The following is a 23353-nucleotide window of genomic DNA, read 5'->3' as shown; positions in this document are numbered from 1 at the left end:
TTTTCTATCACAAATTTGGAGGGTGGATTTTTGTGCTTAATGGGCAGATTTACAATAGAAGGCAAGGTTGCTCCCTGTCACAAATTCGTTGTTTTAAAATTTGGATTCGCTAAACATATTTCAAGTTTGCTAGGCAAACTTCAATTTCACAAAGTAAATTTACTTTTGGAAGATAGAGTGTTGTTGACTTAATTTGGCTGAGTGAATCTAGGATCTATTGGGTAAAGAAATATCCCATGCCGCACCTTTCCATTTTGATATTTTAAATGACCCATCAAATGTTCATAACTAAAAAGTATATTCTGACGAGATAATTATGTTATTGTCGAGATGACTACTTTATTAATTAAGATTATTGTATATAGTTAGACGGGTCTTTATTCGTCAATCCACATAGATGGGACTAAATTCATGTGGTGTTGGGCCTATGAGTGAGATTTCCCTTTTTGTTTGAATACAATTGAATGGATCTTCATTCGTTGATCCACATAGATGAAGGCGAATTTTGTGTGGTGTTTTTGAGAGGCAGGAACATGTTATTCGTATGTTCTTCAAATGATGATTGAACTTGTATACTTTTATTTTTAAGAATTTTTCATAGTTATGTCCAGCTTAATTTTTTTAAAAAGAGAAGTGAAATTTATTTTAGTCTGGTGTTATATGAGTCACACTAAAAGTATTTTATTTTCCAAAAAATGGTTTAACAATACAGATTTAATTTTGATGTTACAAGGCATGTCTTAAATGACTCAACATTATTCTAAAAATATACACAAATTTCCACACTAGACTAATTGCCTTGATGGTCCCAATCCCTAATACCCCATTGGAAGGCCAGGCAGCTTAAGTAGCATCAAATCTAGAAAAATATAGTAGGTCTTCCATTCATAAATTACAATGAACATGATCAAACTTTGCACCGCTGAAGCAAGGGATTAAAATTCCATTAATTGTTCAAAATCGCAAAGAATTCATCATGTGTTTCTCGATATTTTAGAAAATATTTGTCTGCAGATCCTCTAGCCCAGGATGTATATCTTTGGCTTCTTTTTCTTCTTCAGTTTCCGGTAAGAGAGGAGCATCAAGCTCAGGAGGTTTCTGGTAAGACAAGCAGACAAATCACAACAAAGTTAAACTAGATGTTGAAGAAAACATTGTCGCAAATAACGGAAGCTATTGTTACACAAAACTTATATGCAAGTCCTTAGGTACTTTTGAGTTTTGATGTTGTTCTCCAATTAAAATTAAAAATTCTCACTAATTTGTGTAATAAAAGCTTACATTAAAGATTAACATAAATTACTAAGATGGAACTTTAATTTTAATTACAGAACAACCAAAAATTCCTAAGGAACTATATTAATTTAAGTTTTATCCAAAATATGTTACCATGCAACGAACTAGTGCCCAATTGACACCCCGGAAGAAAGGATGACGTTTAATTTCATTTGCTCCTTCACGTGAACCCAATCTGTCTTTAGGATCTCTCTGCAACAACCAGTAAATTAGCTGCTTTCCCTGGAGACTTACCTGCATCAATTATTACACATTAAAACATAATGCATAATGCATATAATAACTCCAAACTCAAGAATGTCTGAATGGGATTTTTGTAAGAATTTGATGTGAGCATTCTATTGTTTTACTTTTCCTTCCGTCAAACCTATGACTTTACTATTTTGCAATTAGTTGCATTTGAATATACAGATTAAATAAATACTTGTATTTGATAAGCTTCAATTTATAAATAAAAAATTATTCATAAGCTTAAAAGCTAATATATGGTACTAGACTTCGGACATTAAAGGTTAGTTTGAAGTTTTTCTTCTAAAGGTGAATTTCATAACTCAGATCAAAATTGAAAATTAAGCTGTAGCAAAGCAACCTGTAAGCAACAAATGTATGATAAGTTAGGAAGGATAACACTCACCGGTTTACTTTTGGGAAATTTAAGGTCCTTGTGAAGAATATTTGCAAATGTTTTTTGTCTTGTTTTCCCCCGGAATGGCGTATACCCATAAAGCATTTCATATATTAGAATACCTAAAAAAAGTCATTGAAGTCAAGCAATGTGATATAATTTTAATTTGTTCCAAATATTCATCCGAGTGAAGCCTTTTGTGTATGTGAAAAAGTCCGACAGTTATATGATATGGTCAATGAACACTTTAACAGGAGATAGATGTGTGCTAAAAAAAAAAAGGAGATAGATCATAGATGGAACAAGGATGGGAGATAAGTGTTCCTTTTTAGCATATTTGAGTTGGTATTTGATAACTGTTTCAAATTCTACACTCCATAAGTCCATATCATTAAATTAGATATGCATAGTCTTGGTTAAGAGAACGACAAATAAAGAGAATTATAGAATATGCAAACTGATTTAGTTATCTATGGAAACATTAATACCCACTACACGAATTAAATGTTAATACATTCAAACTTTCTTGACTTCATTATATTTTTAGTCTTTCAGAAGTATTTTATTTAATTCCCTTTTTTTATATATTTTTCAGTTTCGCAAATTTAAAAATGTATTTTTTTAGTCTTATCAAATAAAAATTTATATTTTTTAGTCCATAAATTCTGGTGAAAGAACTAAAAATTCCTAATTTTATGGACTAAAACACACAATTAACTTTCTATGCTGATTTTTTAAGTAATGTTTAGAAATTTATTTTGTTCACATTTGCCTTTGTTTGTATATAGATATAAGAATAAGAATTACAAATTTACCTAGAGCCCACCAATCCACAGCACTTGTGTGACCTGAACCAGTTATAATTTCCTGCACAAGTTGTTGAACTATCAGTTACAACAAAATCTAAGAAATGCATAAAAAATTCCAAAGAAGTTCAAATTACAATAAAACTCTCTGTATAAAGGTCTCTAAAGGAATAGAATAGTTCGTGTCTAATTGGCAATCTATTGAAACAGTGATTGAACAAACAGTACAAGACTTCTCCACTCGCTTCAAGCCTCCTATCTAGTATAAACACTAAACTACAGAACTTGTTTCTCCTATTGGATTCAACTTGATCTTAAGCATTAGCCTTTCTTTTCTTTTGACATGCACTACACTTAAAATATAACGAATAAATCCATATTTCAAACTTGTTAGTCAAAAACAAGTTTTAAGTATTTGCACAATAAAACATTTTCTTTAAAAAATGTGAAGTATTGATTATACGCGCAAATGCATGATGTGTATAATAATTGGTACATTCAATACAATAAAATACGTATTTGAACCGTAGTTTTTGCTGCTCAATAATAATGTATAATATGTCCAGGAATAACAAACCGGAGCAATGTACTCTTCCGTGCCAACAAAAGAATTTGATGCTCTCATTGGTTCTGCCATAAACATTGGAACCTCTTGACTTTTCTGTTTCTTCTTTTTCTTCTTCTTTGAATTGGTAGCTGGAATTATAAGCTGCAAAGAGGCAACAACGTAATAAAACTGTTTTTAGTATTAAAACTTAATTAAAAATAGTATTGCTTCTAATTAAAAACTACACTATAAAGTTATTGTCTCTAAGATACCTGTGGCTTGCTAGATGTTAAACATGACAAATCAAAATCTGTTAGGGACACATGCCCATTGCTCTGGAGTAACACATTTTCTGGCTTCAAATCTCGATATATTATTCCTGTAAACTCTCACCAAACAATATCATATTAAACTTGGTTCTAAGCAAGTGTCTAGCTTGTTATAGATCAGAATTTTTTCCTGGCAATATTTCTTGCAAAGTTGCAAGGGCAGAATTTTGTGATGCAAATTGCTAGTACGTCAGCATATGACACTTGATGACTTGAAAGGAAAATAAAATAAGCTCATCCCAGAGATTCCGAAATATTTTGTCTATAAACATCTCCCAAGTTGCGAGAAGTTTCATGAGTTAAAAGAGAAGCGGACAACCATGGTTATGGTGGTGATGCCAATATATATATATAAGAGCCAAATAAGAGTCTACCTTGGCAATGAAGGTACTCCAATGCGATCACTACCTCTGCTGCATAAAATCTATAAATATTAAGAACTTAATGTCAGTTAAAGAAAAATAGTGTTACAGGACTTAATTTATTACTATTGGGTAGATAACCTTAAGAATTTAAAAATTCAAAAATTATATACTTGAAAATACTAAACAATATTTTTTTGTCCCCATAAAAAAAAATAGATGTCTACACCATAAGATAATCTTTTTAAAAGATGAATGTGAAAAATTATAAAAGAGAAAAGAAAAAATAAATTAGTACTAATATTATCCTTTTTATCCTTTTAATATTTATTGTTTTCAATTTCTCTCATATCCTTTTAATGAAGTTTATATTATTTTTCTTCTGATAAAATATTAGACTATTTTTTTCTACCATCAAAGAGAAATTCTGGATCTGTCAATGGTGGGATAATATACCTCACGGCATCTTCCTTGAGAACCTTAGTTGGCTGCCGATCAAGAAGCAGGAATAGTTCTCCCCCAGGACAATAATCAGTAATCAAACAAACGTGTGTTTTGGTCTGCAAGTTCCAAATATTTAACAAATTTAGTAAATTAAATAGTAAAGGAGCCAGGTGAAAATCCTTGCTACTCTTTAGCTTCAGAATTAAATGCAATAGGAAATAAAGGCATTAATCCAGCTCAAGACAATATAATTTGTGAAATCATTATCTATAAAACAAGGATATCTATGATAAAAAGGTTGTGATGCGACATATTGGAACTCTGTAATTGCTAAAGAGATCCTAATGTTCCTACCAGTTATTCTAATTGATAACTAATAATCATTGTGTTACTTATTTAAAAGTAGTATTCGAGTTACAAACCTGGAAGGAAGCATATAATGCAGGTAGAAAAGGGTGGTCCAACTTGTCAAGAATTTCTCTCTCTGCGCAAGCTCTATGCACCTTTGGAAAGTGTATAAAGGCCATCCAATTACAACGAGTGGTAAATGTTGCTATAACTTGATTTACACAATTAAAATTAGAATAATAATTTTGTTACTTTAAGCTACTTATAGAAACTCCGAACCTGGATATGTAAATATACTGTTTCAAGTGAACTAATATTTCCATGTTGAGAAATTGAGAATACAATATGTAATGAAAACCTGGGGAAAAAAATTCACGTTAATTAAATCACCTTATTACGATTGAGCATAACACCCTTATCCATAGCTTTCATCGCAAAATATTGACCAGTTCCACGTAGCTCCACCAGATGCACACTGCAAACCATTGCTTTGGAAAATAATGGAACAGAAAGAAACTGTCTATCTCCCAAATGAATGATGAAATTTTAATTGAGCTCACCTGAATTTTCAGTTAACTAGAAAGACTAATTCATCTATAAGGTTCTTGTATATGCAGAAGCTCCATATAAAAGCTAGGATTATTTTTAGAAATGACGAAACCTTAAAATAGTATGTCAGTCATATGTGTCTGTATACAGCATCATAGTCGTGTGATTACAATTTGTTTCACACTCGACAATTAATTATGCTACCAGTACAAGCAATTGTGAAACAGGGAAATGCAATAGAGAAATAGGGGTAAAAAAAAACCTGCCAGTATCTCCTGACCCCAATGGTTTAATTGGCCTGAAATGCTTTAAGCCTATCTGTTCTCCACTTTCTAGGACCTGCAAAACCAAGGTCACAGAACAATTTGCAAAATTAACATAAATTGCATCAAACATTCAAGAAGTGACTAGGAAAAGCCAAAGTACCCTATGGAATACAGAAGGAACTATAATGGTTTCATGGCATGGTTAACAACTCATTACTCAATAAGATAATCTTCAATGTAACATATAATTTAAGAGAAAATTATGATCACTTCCTACATCCCAGAAATATAAAGAAATTACAGAAAGACAAAAGAACAAATACACAAGTTAGCACAACTTTCAAATGAGACCTGAAGTATTTACCACATCTTCCTATTGTTTGTAATTTATACTCGTATACAGTGAAAAAGAAATTCCAAAATCATCGAGCAATTAATAGAAAAAAAACAATAAATCGGGTAAACACGACATATTCTCAAATACGAAAGTTTTAATACCTTCTGGATAGCTTTCCATGCAGGGTCATCCTTCCTATGAGGTTTCGGGTGAACTGTTTTTGAATGATTTGTCCATAAATCATCTGGTTTCTGGAGAGCGCCAAAAGGATGGTCATGCCACAATTGAAGCCAAATGCTCTATAATAGACAAAGATAACTAACAGCAGCAGATGTTACCTTATTAGCATCCGGAAGATCTCTCACTGCCTCATCGACATTTTCTGCAGTTTGTTTTACCTGAGGATGGATTTCAAATGTACTTGTTATAACTCAGGAAATACAAAGCATGATAAATAATTTGAACAAACCTTCCTACTGTTATATGGAGGGAAGAAAAAGGAGCTCATAATAAATGTAAAAAGTTTCAGTCTATATCATAATCCTTAGACGTTATAGACTTCCAAATTTAAAGCCTCTTATGAAAAAATTTCTCATCAAAATTTAATGCCTGAATTTGGACATTGATGTTGTTGACGATGATTTGAGATAATGAATGAATTAATGAAGCATTATAGTAGGGACCAAACCAATTGTTCTCCCTCCTTTGCAGTATCTTCTGCGATGCAGTTGTGAAGAGGCTCTACATGTTGACTACCATCAAGTTGAACACCAATAAAATACTGCACTTCTCCCTGTTAAACCAAGAAGGAAAAGAGACAAAAGCTAACACTCGTACTCAGTTAATGTTAAAATATAGGGGGAAATAATATTATTAAATTTGCACGCCAAGATCTTAAAGGATTTAACATCTTCAGAAAACTATCATACGCTGTACCTTCTGATCACGCATAGGTTGCAAATGAAACAGGTTCCAGAACTTCTTTCCTGGATTGAACAGAGAAATCTTCAATAGCAAGTGGAATAATAATCGCAACATTATTGATCTTCACGTTAAATAGCTATATATCCTTTGTACGCTAAGAAAGATATATTCAGGATTCTAGAACAGGAAATTATTGTGAATTGTTTTCTTAACGACTAGTACTAGTGCAAGTAAATGTTATTCATGAAAAACTTAGAGATAACAGTATTCTTTTTGTCTTTATAATAAACTACATATGCGATATACGAAATAATCCTATAATACTTATTAATTCAAATCTATATGAAATTAGCTTATGAAAGTGGTTTTCCCAGCAGAAAAAAAAAGAAGCAAACCTTACCACTCTTTGTATAATTGATTAGTTGCACGGTAACTTCTGTTTGGTTGTCAATTGCCTCTCTAATTTTGTTCACAGTTGCTGGATCAGTTTCAGGTCCTTGCAGAAACCTAAATAGCCAAATAGCATATAAGGTAAATAACCTGAATTTGACATTAATTATAGAAACGAAATTTTGATCATTTCCTGGTAAATCAATATTATTAAACTTTCAGAAAGGAATTTAAATTTGAATCACCAGCGGCTTCCATCTAGCATAAGTATACTTGCCGTGTAATAACATTCAATTTAAAGAATACCTGCAATTCCTTCCCAAGATTTCTTCACGACTATATTCTGTAAGCTCTAAGAAGCTATCCGATGCAAAGATCTGAAAAAGTAAAAACCAAGTACAAAGTTTACAGTGTTACATGTTCACCTCCTAGGGAAACAATTTTTAAGTACAGTAGTACAAATGATTCAGAGAATCTTTACTATAGGATTGTCTGGAAGCCTTGGATCAGTAATGACGAAGTTTTTCTCAATACGTTCAAGCGTGGTAGCAAGATCAAGACCTTTTCGCTTTTCCCTCTGCTTTTCTTTGTCATCTAATTCAAAACTATTAGGCCTCTCATCATCCTCACTCTCAGAGCTCTCGTCCTCAATGACTTCACTATCCATGCTTTCATCATTGGACTGACTTTTCCTCCTGAACCTGTTGCATACAAAGATAGCAGCACTGTCACTGTGAATTATGTTATAAGGTGGAAGAAGGAAGGTTTTAAAAAACTGTCCGCAACTACAACAATCTCAAAGTTTTGGAGTTTCAGCGACAGCATTGTGACCGCAATTGCAACCACATCAACCATATTTGTTTATAATTTTTGCTAGGAAAAAAAAAATAGATGTAGTTTCACAAGCCTTTTTAGTGTTCTATCAGAAACATAGTTTCTCTTAGATAATCTACATTGACCTAGAAATCTTTATTGTGTGATTATCAAGGTGGAACTTCAATTCTAATTAAAAAATAACAAAAAAATATTTATAGAACTTCATCTAACTTTTGTCTTTTTTTTTTTTTTGAATATCAAGGATGTGATGAAATCGGAATTGTTACTTTAATTTAAAAAACTAGGATGGATCATACATAAGTTGGAAAATACTAAAGTTTATAAAAAAAAATTATAAACGTTAAGAACATAAATAAATAACAATAAATACCCCATGAAAGAACGTCGTTGAGAGTTTCTGTGTTTATTTTCGGGCAGTTCACTGATTCTTTCCATTGAAATTCTATTTCCTGATCCTTCGGACTTGCGTCCAAATGAAGCTCCACTCTCAGATATTCTTCTTAATGTTTTTTGTGCTTTCTCTTTGTCATCTTCTTGTTCTTGTTCTAATTTTTCTTCGTCTGAAGATCTAGATCCTGATTTTCTGATGGAGGGACGGCTTGCGGATTCACTTAATGCTCGGGGGCGCTTCATGGCCTGCAGCAACTCAGTTACTGAACTTGTAGCCTTCTCTTTCTGCCGTGCTGCAATGCAATGCATAGTTACGTACGTAAACACTATTTGAAAATCTATTAACTACTAGTACTGCATGTGCATGGCATGGTCATCACATGGTTGGACTTTCATATTGTGATTATTGTCAATTTGGTCCATGCTGAATGCAAACCATTTGGGTTTGTTGTGTATGTGTGTATGCCAATTGAAGTACTGGTCTTTTTCCTTCTTTTTTTTTTAGGGTTTCCGATCCAATGGAATTGATATTGGCTGCTCTCAACGTTTATGAAAAATGGAAACAAGCAGTCCACATTTTAACACTGGATTCAGATATCATCGTTAGAAGTGTAACAATGTAATGTATCCTGTCAAAACTTTAGGACTTTGCGTTAACGTTGAACCATCAACAGTTTCTTATGCGCGGCATAATATGAGTGGTAATGTGATGTATCTAGCTAGTAGTAGACCCGTTCGTTGCACAAAAGGTTTCTTTACAATTTATAAGGCGACGGTCATATATTTATTCCTTCTAAGTCCTAATTAAGGGAAGAGCATCGTGTATCATAATTTGCTTTTTAAAGAATAACATAAAACATTCTTAACGTTTTTTTTGAAAAAAAAAATCAAGTTTAAATTCTTTTAAATGATTTATAAATTGATTTTTTAATTGAAAAAAAAATCATCTATTCTTAATGTTTTTTAATTGATTTTTTATATCTTACATGAAATTATTATATATGTATCCTTTATAAATTTTTTTTAAAATCATTTTAATTTTTAATTTTTAACTTTTTGATAAATTTTTAATTTAAAATATTCACGCAATGTATTTAATACTTGTTGATATACTAAATTGAAAAGTGAGGCTATTGGAACTCTAATATACTTATTACTTACGCTCATTTCTTTTTATGTTATTTAGCTTTCCACTCTAATTTAATTTTTTCTATAATAAAAAATAATATATTTTTTTACAACTAAAACCAATATATTTATTCACACTCTTTATTTTTTTTTCCTGAGGTTACCCTTGTTTAGATTTAAATAAAAATAAAAATTATCAAACTTTACTTTCCTTATTGATTGTACGAAATACTAAATAAATGATAAAACAAATACATTTGATTTTATTACTCTCTCAATAAAATAAATTTGATGATTGTGAAGAAATAATTTGAATGGTAATTTTTTTAAACAGTGTCCAATAAATAAAATATTTAATGGATATATTATATTATAAAAGAATAAACCTGAGAAAAAATATTTTTATTTAATAAACTTTTAAATGTAACTTTGATAAAAAAACAAGAAAAAATTATAAGTAAAAACCTTATTTTTAGTTAAATGATTTGGAAATTAAAAATTATTGACAAAAAGACTAGGAGAAGAGATAAGATAATGTTTTTTATTTATTTATTTTTGCTTTATATAATATAAAATAAAATTAGGAACTATTTAATTAGTTTACAAATTCTGATTTCAATAGTAACTAATGATAATGTAACATTTTAATAGTTTAACTTGTACATTTGCAAGTTCATAATGACACTCTATGTGAGTTGGAGATAATTAAGATTTTTAACATTCATACTTGTTTATCTATACTTTCTTAGTTAATTATAGCTTTAATTATTTAAAATATACTTTATTAACTTATTTCTATATTAAATCTAACTTTTTTGTCAGCTGGATTAATTTAACTATTTACACATTTAGTTTTTTTTTATTTAAGAAAATAAAAGTTGTAATCCATCACATTGTTACTGTATAGACTAAAAGAAAGGAAATAAATTATTTTATCTTCCTCTTAGTTTTTGTTATGTTTTCTTTTATTTTTAACATTATAATTTTTATAAATAAATGTATTTTCCTCGATAGTAAGTTTGGTAATTGGAATACATTCTTTTAGTCTTAGCTTACTCTTCCATGATAAATAGTAGTTTTTAATTTTTTTTAAAAATAACTATGCATATATTTTCATAATTTAAAAATAAAAAAGTATATTTATATATTTAGATTAATATAATTAATCATACATATTTTATTTAATTTCAATCAATTGTTTATTTTATAAAAAATTATTTATATCTAAAATATTTTAATTATTTTAAAGTTATTTCTCAATATTGTGTTTGAATATAACTATTTTCCACAAATTCCGAATGTTACATTATTGATTTACTGTTATTGACCTGTGGTTTTCATTACTACTGTTTTTTTTTTTGCTACATTTTCATTGTCCTTTCTTCACTTCAAATCTTTATAATATGAAAGAAAGTCATTTGTGTCATTGAATTGGTATTTCTTTTCATTGATGTTTCAAGCATGATTGCTAAGTTTCTAATGCTCACATATTCACTGTATTGTTTTACTTTGTTGTGAGTGCATGTCAGTAATAGCTTCAATGAGTGAGAGACAATGTTCTTACTTCATATATATCATAAAATAATGTGAATATGATTGTTGCAGTGGAACTGAAAATGGAAGATATATCCAATACCATCATATCGAATCAAGGATTCGGGCAATCCATTTGGACGTAGCGTCTTCTCCTTGGACCCCTCCGTGTGCTTGCTAACCTCCACTTGCATTCTGCCACAATCACCATGACAAAGAAAAAACACGCTGGGTAAGAATCCCGCTATATATGCCAGCTACTTTACTTCCATTACATCAAGGTCCACATACAATCAATGCAAAGCCTCCAATCTTTAGCCTCACCCACAAAGATAAAAACTAGGCCACTTTGGCCCAAATCTGAAGAGGGCTTACATTCACAACTTCACACATTATCAATAATAATGGTAAAAAGATATGTCTTTTCACCTATACTTTCGCTCAAACTTAGTTTTATTATCTATACTTTAAATTGAAGAATTTTGTTTTCTAATTTTTTTAAAGAAAAATACACATTTTTTTCAAATAATCATGAGTACATATATGATTTTATGATATGAATTTTTAATTTCCATTTTCGACAAATTACGTGTTCTTGCACATTATAGTCACTTAAATACATTGTAGTTATTTAATTTTTTATTAATAACTATAGTTCTTTGCGTATTCTTTATTCGCCTTTTTGCCTTGCTAGCCTATTTCTCTATTATGACAAGGAAGTTTTTAAAATCTCAAACATTCCATGGTTAAAAATTTCCTCACATTGATGGCAAGCACCTTCCCCAACCAAAAAAAAGAGAGTTTTAAACGAATCTTGAGTTGACATATACAGTTAAGCATAGCCCTCCATATATGGCAGTTTCTAAATGCAAAGAAAACGATACACAGAGTGGTCCTTATCAGAGTCGAAGGTGAAATGCATGCAGCTCTCGCGACCACGCTCTTTTTTTTTTTTTTCTTAAAATTTGCAACAGACACCTCGTGTGCCATGCGCAATCTGATGATAGGTCAATTTTGGTCCCAACCAACCCTTCCAACTAAGCTAAAGATGATAATAACAATTAACAAACCTAACAACACATAATCACACGATGGTAATCCAAAATTAGACATTGATGAATTAAATGAAATGTTAGCTTACCCAATAAATTTGAGAACTTTGCCATCTTCATCCTTGATGGGTGAAATAGTGAGAAGGTTCCAGAAAGGTGTCCCATCCTTCTTGTAATTTAATAGCCTTCCGCAGTAAATTTTCCCAGCTTGCAATGCTTCCCTTATCTTTGCCACGTCTTCGGGATCCGTGTCCGCACCCTGTAAAAAACGACTGGACCCACCCGACCCGCAAGTAAATATCGTTATTACAGTTACAACTAGGTTACATTTTCTTAGGTATGTTAATCATTTGATTCTCATGCGTCGACTTTTTATTTTAAAAATATGTTTTAGTCTTTATGGTTTTATTGTGTAAAGGTTTTACACGGCTACAAAGCTAACAATATTGAATAAGACATAAAAAACAATATATAGAGGGATTAAGACATAGAGTTTTTTAATACAAAGATCAAAACAAAAAATTGATGCAGATATATGAATCAAATGATCGGTTATTCACCAAAAAAATGATTAATGTGTTTTCCATCTCTCAATTTTTATTCAAAAGTTGTTTTTAATCCTATATTATAAAGACTAAAAACGATATTTTGGTTTTTCTATTTTTTGTATAAGGACAAAATTTGGATCCTGTTTTTCAAGTATTTTTTGTCTTGATCCCTAACTAAAATTAGTGTTTACCTTAATAACTTATATTAATATTTAATGATAATATTTATTGTTCAGATTATTGAAGCTAAATTTCAATTTTAATTGGAAAATAATATTAAAAACACCTAAGAAAGTATATTTAAGTTTTATTCTTTTTATAATTGGTGAATTTATCTCTAACCCTAGTATCCTAAGCTTCATGTGAAAAGGAATGAAGTTCACTAATTATACAAAATATGAGAATCAAATTGATTATTTTTAAATAAAAATTTTAAGACCAAATTTGATTAAAAATTGAGATAACTAAAACATATTATATGTTGTTTTTCTCGTTTTAAGTAAAAAAAAAAAAAAAAACATTCCATGCATTCTAAAGAATCAGTTAGTTTAAGTATGATTTTTTTATTAACAATAATCATAATTTTGAAGTTTAGTCACACGGCTCCTTATCTCAAATAGTGTAGTATGAGGGAGTGAAACTCAAGTTATTTCTCCTAAACTTGGATGTTTAAAAAGGATGATTTTTAAGTATGCATTCCATGTCTAATGTATGATATTTTAAGTAGTCGTGAAACTGCATGCAAGAAGTGTATGTGAATCAATTAAATTGCAAAGAAAAATTAAGGTGCCTACCAATTTCTCCCAATAACTTCCTTGGACGTATAACCCGTCATTTTAAAGAACCCAGCACTCGCATACAGGATCGGGTAATCGGCTTTGGTAGCATCCGAAACCACGAAAGTCTGTTGAAAAGCCGACAAAGCTCCCATCACATCCTCCGAAATTCTCGGAATCCCTCCGCCTCCGCCGCCGCCGTCCGAAGAGTCGCCGGAAGTTCTGGCGGAGTTCTGAGAGTTCTTCCTGGATGACGAAGCAGCGGCGGCGAGTTTCGCGGCGTTAGGTTCCTCGCCGCCGGAGTTCCTCACCGCCACCCCCTGCGGCTTGCCGGTCTCGGTGTCGGTCCGGAGCACCAACCCCCACTCCGCCGCCCTCTGCGCCGCCTCGCCGCTTTCTCCGGCCGCCGGATTGATGGCCATCCACGACGTGGCAGCGATTTCATTGCGCGGTTCTTCCGACTCCGTCCACGATTTCCAAAGAGGCTGTGAACGCACGCGGGCGTTGGTTGAAGTTGAAGCTAAAGCTGAAGTGTTTGGGTTGAACACTTCGAGTGAGCCACGTGGATCTCTCGGAAATGATGATCTTAGTGGTGATATTTTCGTGAGCGATTTTTCTGACTGCTCCATGGCTACCTACCTTGCTTTCTTCCCACTTTGCTATATATATGGCAACTCTGATACAAGTTAAGTTAAATTTGTTAGTTATATATACTAACTTATAATAATATTAATGCAGACACAAATTAAATAAATGAATATTGATTCCTTATTTGTTCTATATAGCAAACATTCTTAATTAAGTTCTAAATCTCAATTTGATTAGGACTTCAAAATATGGTCTCATCCTCTTGGGGGGACAAGATACAAGGGTAGTCTTGTGTGTTAGTAATTGCAATGGAGACTTTTTGGATAGCGATCGCTGGTGTTGTGTACTGTGATACAATGGGAATGAACTTCTAGGGAAAACAAATAGTTGTGTGTGGTTTGTTTGGTAATTTCCAAATTTTCATTTAGATAATTTGTGTTCCTTGTATATTTTCATCATTGCATGGAATTTTAATATTTAATAGCCGGACATTTTCGAGGGTATTTTTGTCAAGTGATAATGAGATCTGATCAGACTATTAGAAGGGGGGGGGGGGGGGGGGGGGGGAGCGTCGAATTTTCTATCATTGGGACCTCGGGGTTGTTTTCTAATTATGACAATAATAGCCGTTAACTGCTCATTGAATGGGCCCATAGATATTAATCAACACGTAATGAAAATGAAATTAATAATGAAGCAAATTATCTGGGATGAAAATTAATGAGGGTATGAATGTGAAAGTTAAGTTGATTGATGCTTAATTCAAAGCAAGCATAATTTCAATTATGCAAGTATTCTTACAATTAAATAGTACTACTTGCCTTGTAAGTTTTTAGGATTTGTATTAGTATATTGTTATTATTTGCAAAGAGTTTTGTTGGGTATACATAATTGATAATATGACAGAGTATAATTAATACAAGATATGGAGTACTAGAAAATATATACCTCAAGAGTTGAGTTGGGTGGATGGTGATTGTGGAGATTGAAACCGTGAGCTGGTTGTGCGGATCGAAATGATGGATTGTTGTGTTGTATTCTGCTTATTCTTCAGATGCGGTACACTTGATTGAATGATGAGAACTTGACTTTTGTAGAAAGAAATGGCAAGAGGATAATAGTGAAAGAAAGCATAGGAAAAGAAAAGAGAACCTAAATCATTGTCAAAAAGGTTGGCTAATGGCTACATCTCTGTGTGCACTGTTTTTCTCATGGCTTCTCACTTTCAAGCCCTGAATCATTAGTATTTCGGGCATCAAAATATCTTATTACTTTCAGGAACTAGCTACTAGTTGCTCTTCTAAGCTTTGCTTCCTATATATATAACCTCTTCGATTCCTTCAAACTTCAATGATTTGTTTCTAGTCTAGGAGAATCAGGAAGTTGGGTTGGCAAGCATATATGAAAAAAGCAAAAAGAGCATACAGAGAAATGTGTAAGTCTTCTCTATCTCACTCAGGCACGTTGCTCTTTGCATGCTCTCCCGACCAGTGTGTTCAGATGGAAAGACTTTTGTGCTTGTATGTCTGCGTTAGTAAATTATGGCAAAAGATAAAAACAAAAAGAGACAACCTCTAAATAAATATCTACTAGTACTTTGGATATTGAGAAAAATATATTTATTATCATTTATAATTATATCTATCTTGGAGCTTGAATTTTAACACCTCCCACCCCACCCACCCAAATGACAGGCACGGAAAGTGGACACGTGATGCCATGTTGGTTGATGCTGGACGATGTATGCCTCCACCACAAATAATTATCACCAATAATAAATAAAGTGTGATGATAATTTTCCTGTAAAGCAGGATGGAAATGGAGATTTGACGTTTCCCTGATTCCTTGTTTGACGTGGTTGGCCACTCTATAATTAGTGACAGGAAGCGATCGAAGTAGCTCTTGAGTCTTGATGACCATCAAATTCATAAAGGGAAAAGTTTAATCAGTTCCATGTCATAATCATTTCAGGAGTTCAAGAAATTGAAACACATGTCACAGAACAAACTAGTGGTTAATTAGTATATTGGGTACTGATATTTTTCTTTTCTTTGTTGATAAAATTTAGGGTTGGATCGGTAGGGTGAAACATGAATGAAATAAATAAATAAAATTTAAAGTAAAATAGTGTGTAAGAGATATAGATTCACACATATTTTTGAATTTTTTTTCTTCTTTTTTCACTTATTTCTTTGCAACCAAAGAAATTGAAGCTAAAATTGTCATTCTAATTCCAATCCCATTTCATATTTACAATTTTCAGTTTGAAATGTGTTGGTAATTACAGGGTAAAATACCATAAGGTGTTTAGGTTGACGTAAAATTTTGAGTCTTATACTCCTATATATGTACTTTAAAAATCTGTTTTAGGTGTGAATATTTTTTACATGACTTATTTTAAGTGATAAAAAAGAGACATGTTTATACGGAATAAATCTGCCTTTTAAGACATTACAAATGAAATGTAACGTTACTTCAAAAATACAACTTTGCGTTGGCAACCCCTATACCATGTTTGGCCAATAAATCAACCACTTGGCTGGCTTCATGTAATACGTACATGTGTCCAAATAACACCTTAATTTGATGTTGACAAATATTATGGATCTTTCGCACCGTATGTTTTCTTCGATAATAGAACTAAAAAAACTTTCGATAAAATATAAGAAGTCATCACTAATTTTGTTATGCCTTAATACTCACCATACAAGGGATTCCCTTACATGGGCCACCACCAATTTTGCCATGTCTTAATTAATATGAATTAGTCACCAAATCACATAATCGATAGTGAAACATTCGGGGGAAAATACGCGATGGAATAAAACATTGGAGAGATCTCTTTATACAATACGAATACATACAAAACCAATTCAACATCCCATCTAATTCATCAAAATCTCAAGGCAGATTAAGTTTTCAGAAGTCTCCCTTATATTAATGAAGACTTCTTACTTTTATTTGCTAATTAAGCTTTTATTACAAGCAAGGTGAAACGATGATCAAAATCAAACCATATTGAAACGATACAAAAAGAAATTAAACACTTTAAGTGGGGGGTACAAGAGGCTTAGCTGATTGAGATGAGGTGGGGATGTATAGTAGTGGGCACGTGTAGGCCCTTAACCATGTGAAGTGCTACAATAATCTTATCATGTTGGTCGCATTTAGGTGAGTCAGGCAGTGTCATGTACCTCTACTTAGTGTTGTTGCTATACCTATTTCCTTTCTAGAGTGAGACCATATATTGTATTGCTACATAGTGCATACATAGGTAATTTGAAACTTGAAGCGGTTCTGTCCTTGGCATCCATCACTTTCACATTTTACCTGCTCTGGCTAGCTTCAGAATAATGGGCTCCCTTTGGGTTAATTATGTCCGTTATATACCTATCCTTCACCATCATCTCACCCTGTACTTACTCTTAGGGCTAATTCATCCTTTGCAGACAAGATCTTTGCATTATCCCTTTTTACGGTAGTGGCCCATCATCACCCTCTCATCAATGCCATCCTTATTGACTTAAACAAATTGAAATATAAGACACCACCCACGTGGAGCAAATATAGGTGGGATCTAACAAAATCTACATATTCTTTTAATTTTGTTTTAGTTATATTATGGAAAAACCTAATAAATTTCGTAACTTCTTTTAAAATTTGAGTGAGAACAAAACTTCTATACAGTAGTTTAGATATTTTTTCTATACTTTTTATTAGTATTAGAGATTAGAGAAGATACTGCCGTAGTACTCATACAAATAATCCCTATGGAAGCATCATTGAGAAAAATAAATCGTATATTTTAGTTTTAGTCATGTAGAAAAGAAGAGAGATAAAAAAAAAAAGACATTGGAAAATTGTTAAGAAAAATCTCATACTAAATACTAATATTTTTTTACAGATTTGGTCTTTAACTGAGTTTTTTTTTATATCTGGTTTTTAACTAAGTTGAATAGTATTGTAAGATTTCTATAACCGACATCACACAGTGAAATAAGACTTTTGTTATCATTTTAGCAGTCTATCATCCTTGCATTGCATAATAAAGATAAAATTAAAAATAACTACTAATAACTTTTTTATGAGATACAGGGATATTTTCTGAAGAATCTTTTCATGTGCGGGCTATTTTCTGGGCACGCATGTTTGCTGCCAATATTTTTTTGGCCCGTACGTTATATTATCATCTCTCTTATTTCTAAGTTCACATCCCAACTTCTTTTTAGTTTTTTTTCTTTTATAAAATTAATCTTGATGAAAATAAGTTTCTATTCAACATAAACATATTTCCTTCATTTACATAATAAAATAATAAGAGGAGGGCTAACAACACACTATGTAACACATTTATTCAAATACATATTCTTTTCAAATGGTTAAAATTTATTGAAATCATGATAAAAATCATTAAATGTGACGTAAGACACAAAAAAAATTATTTTCAATAAATTTCAAATTATTAGAGGGAAGTCAACAATTTTTTTATTTCTCTTATGTATTAATTATTTTTTCTCTCCTATGGAAATTGGAGAAGATGAAAAAGTTCTCAATAAAGTTTGAAAAAAATATTATAATTATAAACAAATTTAATGTTAATAACTAAATTAATTCACTTTCTTAATAAATGTAAATTAGTCAACTAGTAGTATGTCTAATAATTAGAGACGGATGAAATATATAACAAAGTAAATGTTAACTAGTATCAAGATTGGTTAAAGAACTTAAAATATAAATATTTTTATTAAGAGACAAAAAATTATGATGTCTATGAATTTTTTTTTTATTTTCTTATGATTTACATAATAAATATATTTTTTTAATTTCTTAACCCATGTCCTTAGACCACTTATTAACATTTATCACGTTAAATTATTAGTTTATTAAATTGCATTCTCTCATGCGTGCATTGATAACTGAGTTATTTCTTCTAAAAATATAAATTGAGTTATTAAATTCACATATGTTAACTTTTCTTTTTACATTAAATTATTCAATGTAAACAAGGCAAACCCCATTTGAAGGAATAAGGTCAAGATGCTCATAAAGAACTTAACCAAAATATAGATAAAGAAAAATTTGTATTGACCAATTTAATGCACTGTTAGCCTAGCATCCATTAAAATCGCATTCAACTTCGCGTCTAACCATAACAAATTTCACTTAGAAACACCAAAGGAGAAAACAAAATAGTAAAAGTAATACCCTCTATCCATTTCTATGATCCGAACAATTCTCAGCTTGAAGGAATTTTTCCCACCACCATCTACAATCTGAAAGGGAAATTGAAGATCTAAGACTAACAAAAACAAATGTACTCTTCTTCCCATCAACGCATGCTCCACACAAGCTCCAAAAGCATCATCACTTGGTTGATTCTAATCACCATTGTACTCTACACCCTTTATTCTTCGAACATTATCCTCTTCAACAATGACCAACAAGATTGTTCCATTTCCACCGCCAACTTAAACGAGGCCATCCAAGAAAACCTTCAGGTAAGTAGTACTTACAACAACACATCCTCAAAGACTATAGCCACCGATGATGAAAGTGTTGAAAAGAAAAAATCATTAGTAGAGAAACGACCAAGACCAAGAGAGGATGAAGACGATGAGGACGAAGGAGAAGAAAAAAACAAAGAAGAAGAAGAAAACAAATCTCCCGTGGTAGTTAGATTAACACCCAAGCAAATGTCTGAGAGACAAGACACTGAGCTAAAGCATGTTGTTTTTGGGATAGCTGGTTCATCGAACCTATGGCACATTAGAAAAGAGTACATTAAGATATGGTGGAGGCCTAAGAAAACTAGAGGGGTAGTGTGGTTGGATCAAAAAGTGAGGACTCAAAGCAACGAAGGGTTACCCGATATTCATATCTCGGGGGACACTTCAAAGTTTAGGTATACTAATCGTCAAGGGCAAAGATCCGCGTTAAGGATATCAAGGGTTGTGACAGAGACATTGAAGCTTGGGATGAAAGATGTGAGATGGTTCGTGATGGGGGATGATGACACAGTGTTTATGGTTGATAATGTGGTTAGAATTCTTTCCAAATATGACCATAGACACTTTTATTATATTGGAAGCTCATCCGAAAGCCATGTTCAAAACATTCATTTCTCATATGCCATGGCATATGGTGGAGGAGGATTTGCCATAAGCTACCCTTTGGCCCAGGAACTTGCAAAGATGCAAGATCGTTGCATTCAGCGGTACCCTGCTTTGTATGGTAGTGATGATAGAATTCAAGCTTGCATGGCTGAGCTTGGGGTGCCACTCACTAGAGAACCCGGCTTTCACCAGGTAATAAAATGATAGTAACACATTTTTTAACAGGATTTTTAATATATTTGTTTTATTACTACTGTTAGTTAAGATTTATTACGCCAACAAATCACGTGACTTGTTAATTAAATAGAGAATGAGATCAAAAAATTTTGTGAATATGAATAAATTTTAACTAATAACATAAAATGTATAAGAAAAAAGTGTGACTACAAATAAGTTCATAATTTTTTTTAATATTAAGTTAGTTTGTTTAAGTTTATTTTTTAAAAAAAGTGTTTTTTAAATAAAATAACTAATTTTATGATTTTTTATGTTCTTGTCTAAACTGTTTTTAGTTAAAGTAAAATATTTTTTATTTTTTTTAAGAAGCAAATTCTATCCGTTTCTTAAAAAAAACACTTATTTTAAAGTTAATTTTTTAAAATTTAATCATTATATTAAACACTGTTATTAGAAGACACTACATGCCTACATTTGATAAATGAGAAAAGTGTAAGAGGTTACAGATGGTTTATGTGGGAGATGAGAAAAATTAGTTCCATATATAAGAGGTTGTTACAGACAATTGAATATATGTGCAATTAATAAGAGTAAAATAAACAAAAATAATGCAGATAGCAAATTGGGTTATGGGATTTTGCATTTTGTAAATGAGAATATTCAGCGAAACTTGAATAAAATTTATAACAAAAGGTATAGTAGTGAAAACTGTGACTAGTACTCTTGTGTTATTATTATTATTGGGAATGCTTTGTGTGATGTTAATTCCCTTGGCTTGCTTATGCAGTATGATGTATATGGAGACCTACTAGGCCTTCTAGGGGCACATCCAGTGTCTCCACTTGTGTCACTTCACCACCTTGATGTAGTGCAACCAATATTCCCAAGGATGACAAGAGTAAGAGCCCTGCGACACCTAATGGAGTCTGTGAATCAGGACTCAGGCAGCATAATGCAACAATCAATATGCTACGACAAACACAGTTTTTGGTCAATATCTGTTTCATGGGGCTACGTAGTTCAAATCTTGAGGGGGGTGTTGTCCCCTAGAGAATTGGAGATGCCATCAAGAACCTTTCTTAATTGGTACAGAAGAGCTGATTACACTGCATATGCATTCAACACAAGACCTGTTGCTAAACACCCTTGTCAGAAGCCCTTTGTTTACTATATGAACAATACTCATTATGACTCCACCACAAAACAAGTTGTTGGTGTTTACTCTCGTGACAAATCCAAATCCCCTTTCTGTCGGTGGAGAATGAATTCACCAGAGAAAATCACCTCTGTTGTAGTTACAAAAAAACCAGATCCATTGCGCTGGAAAAAGGTAAAGATGCCTTATAAACTCTCACATCCACATGCACAATTACATTTATACAAACATAACATACTACTTTACTTCTATTACTATTTATTTATTTATAAGACTCAAAATTAAAATAATATTTATTATTTTTATAATACTTCATCTATATTTATAATATTCTTTGTATTAATTATTTTTAAAATTTTAACATCTTAATTCATGTCCTTTAGGTATTAGTTAGAGAACTAAAAGGAAAAAAAATTAATTCCTTCATTAATGTTCTAAGAATGCTATTAGAATTTGATTATCTTATTTTTATATTAGAAATATCTTCAAAGAAAAAAATGATTTTATAAACAATTAAAAAAATAAGTATTAATAATAATAATGATTTTGAAAAAAAATTATAAAATTAAAATAAATTTAATATTATCAATTAAATTAATTATTTTTTTAGTCTTAACAAATTAAGTAATTGAGGCTCGTAAATTGAAAACTAGGGAGTAAAAAAGAGCACTTTACACTTGTCCACTAAGACATTCAAGCGCATGTTTTAACCAAGAGAAAAAAAGGCAAAGACAAAAGTAATTCATGCAGTCATTCAAGCATTATAGAACTTTCCCTCAAAAGAATTGACTAGTTGATTCACATTGAAATGGATCCTTTTACTAATTGAATGATTTTCTTCTTTTGCAGTCACCGAGGAGGGATTGTTGTAGACTATTGTCATCACGTAAGAGCGCAAATACTCTATACATATGGGTGGGTAATTGTCAAGAGGGTGAAGTTACTGAATTATAGCATGTGAACCCTCACATATTGTTTTGTCTTCGATCACTGTTTGACATTGTTGTTTCTAAATATACTTCAAGATAGATAGAAATAAATGAGTAAAGAGGATGGAAATTAGACTTCGAATTATATTAATTTCCAAATTTTAGTCTCTAGTTGTACCAATCCTACTCCACTTGACACAAGTATGACTGCTTCATTTGGCTAATGTTTTGTCATCTTCTACATATTATTTCTTCATTTTTTGTCCCTCTATGTAAATTATACAAAAATGAAAAAAAAATCTATATACACTTTTCTTGGTGTAGACACCAAGAGATAGAAAGAGAGAGGAAAATGTGTGATGGATATGTACCCTGATAGAAGCGAATGACAAAGAAAAATAAAGAATATCAATTAAGTGTTTAGGATCAGTATTCTTATAGCCTTATGCAAATCACATTAGGAATTGTAATTTTTTTTAATGTATTTAATATGATATGTTCTTATTAATGTTTTCTAATATGGAAGAGGACAATAAAGTCTTCGGCTTAACAAAATGTTTGTAGTTTTATTTTATTTTTATTAATAATTATAAAAAATATTACCTCATTTTTACTCAACCTTTTATATAAATATTTTAACTTTAATATTAAAGTAGAACATAACAATATGATATTTTTAAAATTTTACCTGTATGACCTAACTTCTCAAATTCTTGCAACTTAAACTTCATACATCTCTCGCATAGGTGTCTTATCCAAAACACAATTTTTAAGGGGGGAAAAAAAAAGACAAGCAAGGAGAGAGATTGAGGTCACATGTCGCTTCCCCTATATATATTAATAAGAAAAAGACCTTTCTGGACAAAAGTGAGGTCACATTTTTTATGGAAAAAAGTAACTATT

General features: G+C 31.5%; 2 protein-coding genes across 2 annotated transcripts; one reads left to right on the top strand and one right to left on the bottom strand.

Moving 5' to 3' along the window:
• Window positions 1-659: 659 nt before the first annotated feature.
• Window positions 660-15602, bottom strand: LOC114376689 (phototropin-1-like). Its single transcript, XM_028334925.1, has 23 exons — window positions 15024-15602; window positions 13506-14163; window positions 12253-12435; window positions 11215-11306; window positions 8431-8743; window positions 7705-7924; window positions 7530-7600; window positions 7234-7340; window positions 6846-6895; window positions 6598-6702; window positions 6248-6307; window positions 6071-6160; window positions 5569-5645; window positions 5148-5232; window positions 4832-4912; window positions 4422-4525; window positions 3978-4027; window positions 3547-3653; window positions 3305-3436; window positions 2737-2788; window positions 1931-2043; window positions 1390-1530; window positions 660-1098 (listed from the first exon to the last, which is right to left on the bottom strand). The coding sequence occupies exons 2-23, from the start codon at window positions 14114-14116 to the stop codon at window positions 994-996; spliced, it is 2949 nt and encodes a 982-aa protein (XP_028190726.1). The 5' UTR covers window positions 14117-14163; window positions 15024-15602; the 3' UTR covers window positions 660-993.
• Window positions 15603-19328: 3726 nt separating this feature from the next.
• Window positions 19329-22619, top strand: LOC114374130. Its single transcript, XM_028331731.1, has 3 exons — window positions 19329-20380; window positions 21153-21695; window positions 22371-22619. Exons 1-3 carry the CDS (start codon window positions 19388-19390, stop codon window positions 22473-22475), a joined length of 1641 nt encoding a protein of 546 aa, XP_028187532.1. The 5' UTR covers window positions 19329-19387; the 3' UTR covers window positions 22476-22619.
• Window positions 22620-23353: the final 734 nt, after the last annotated feature.

This window comes from Glycine soja, chromosome 11 (genome assembly GCF_004193775.1).
Source record: "Glycine soja cultivar W05 chromosome 11, ASM419377v2, whole genome shotgun sequence".
NCBI lineage: Eukaryota > Viridiplantae > Streptophyta > Magnoliopsida > Fabales > Fabaceae > Glycine > Glycine soja.
The sequence above is the reverse complement of the archived record's forward strand: the minus strand, read 5'-3'. Positions and strand labels throughout refer to the sequence as shown.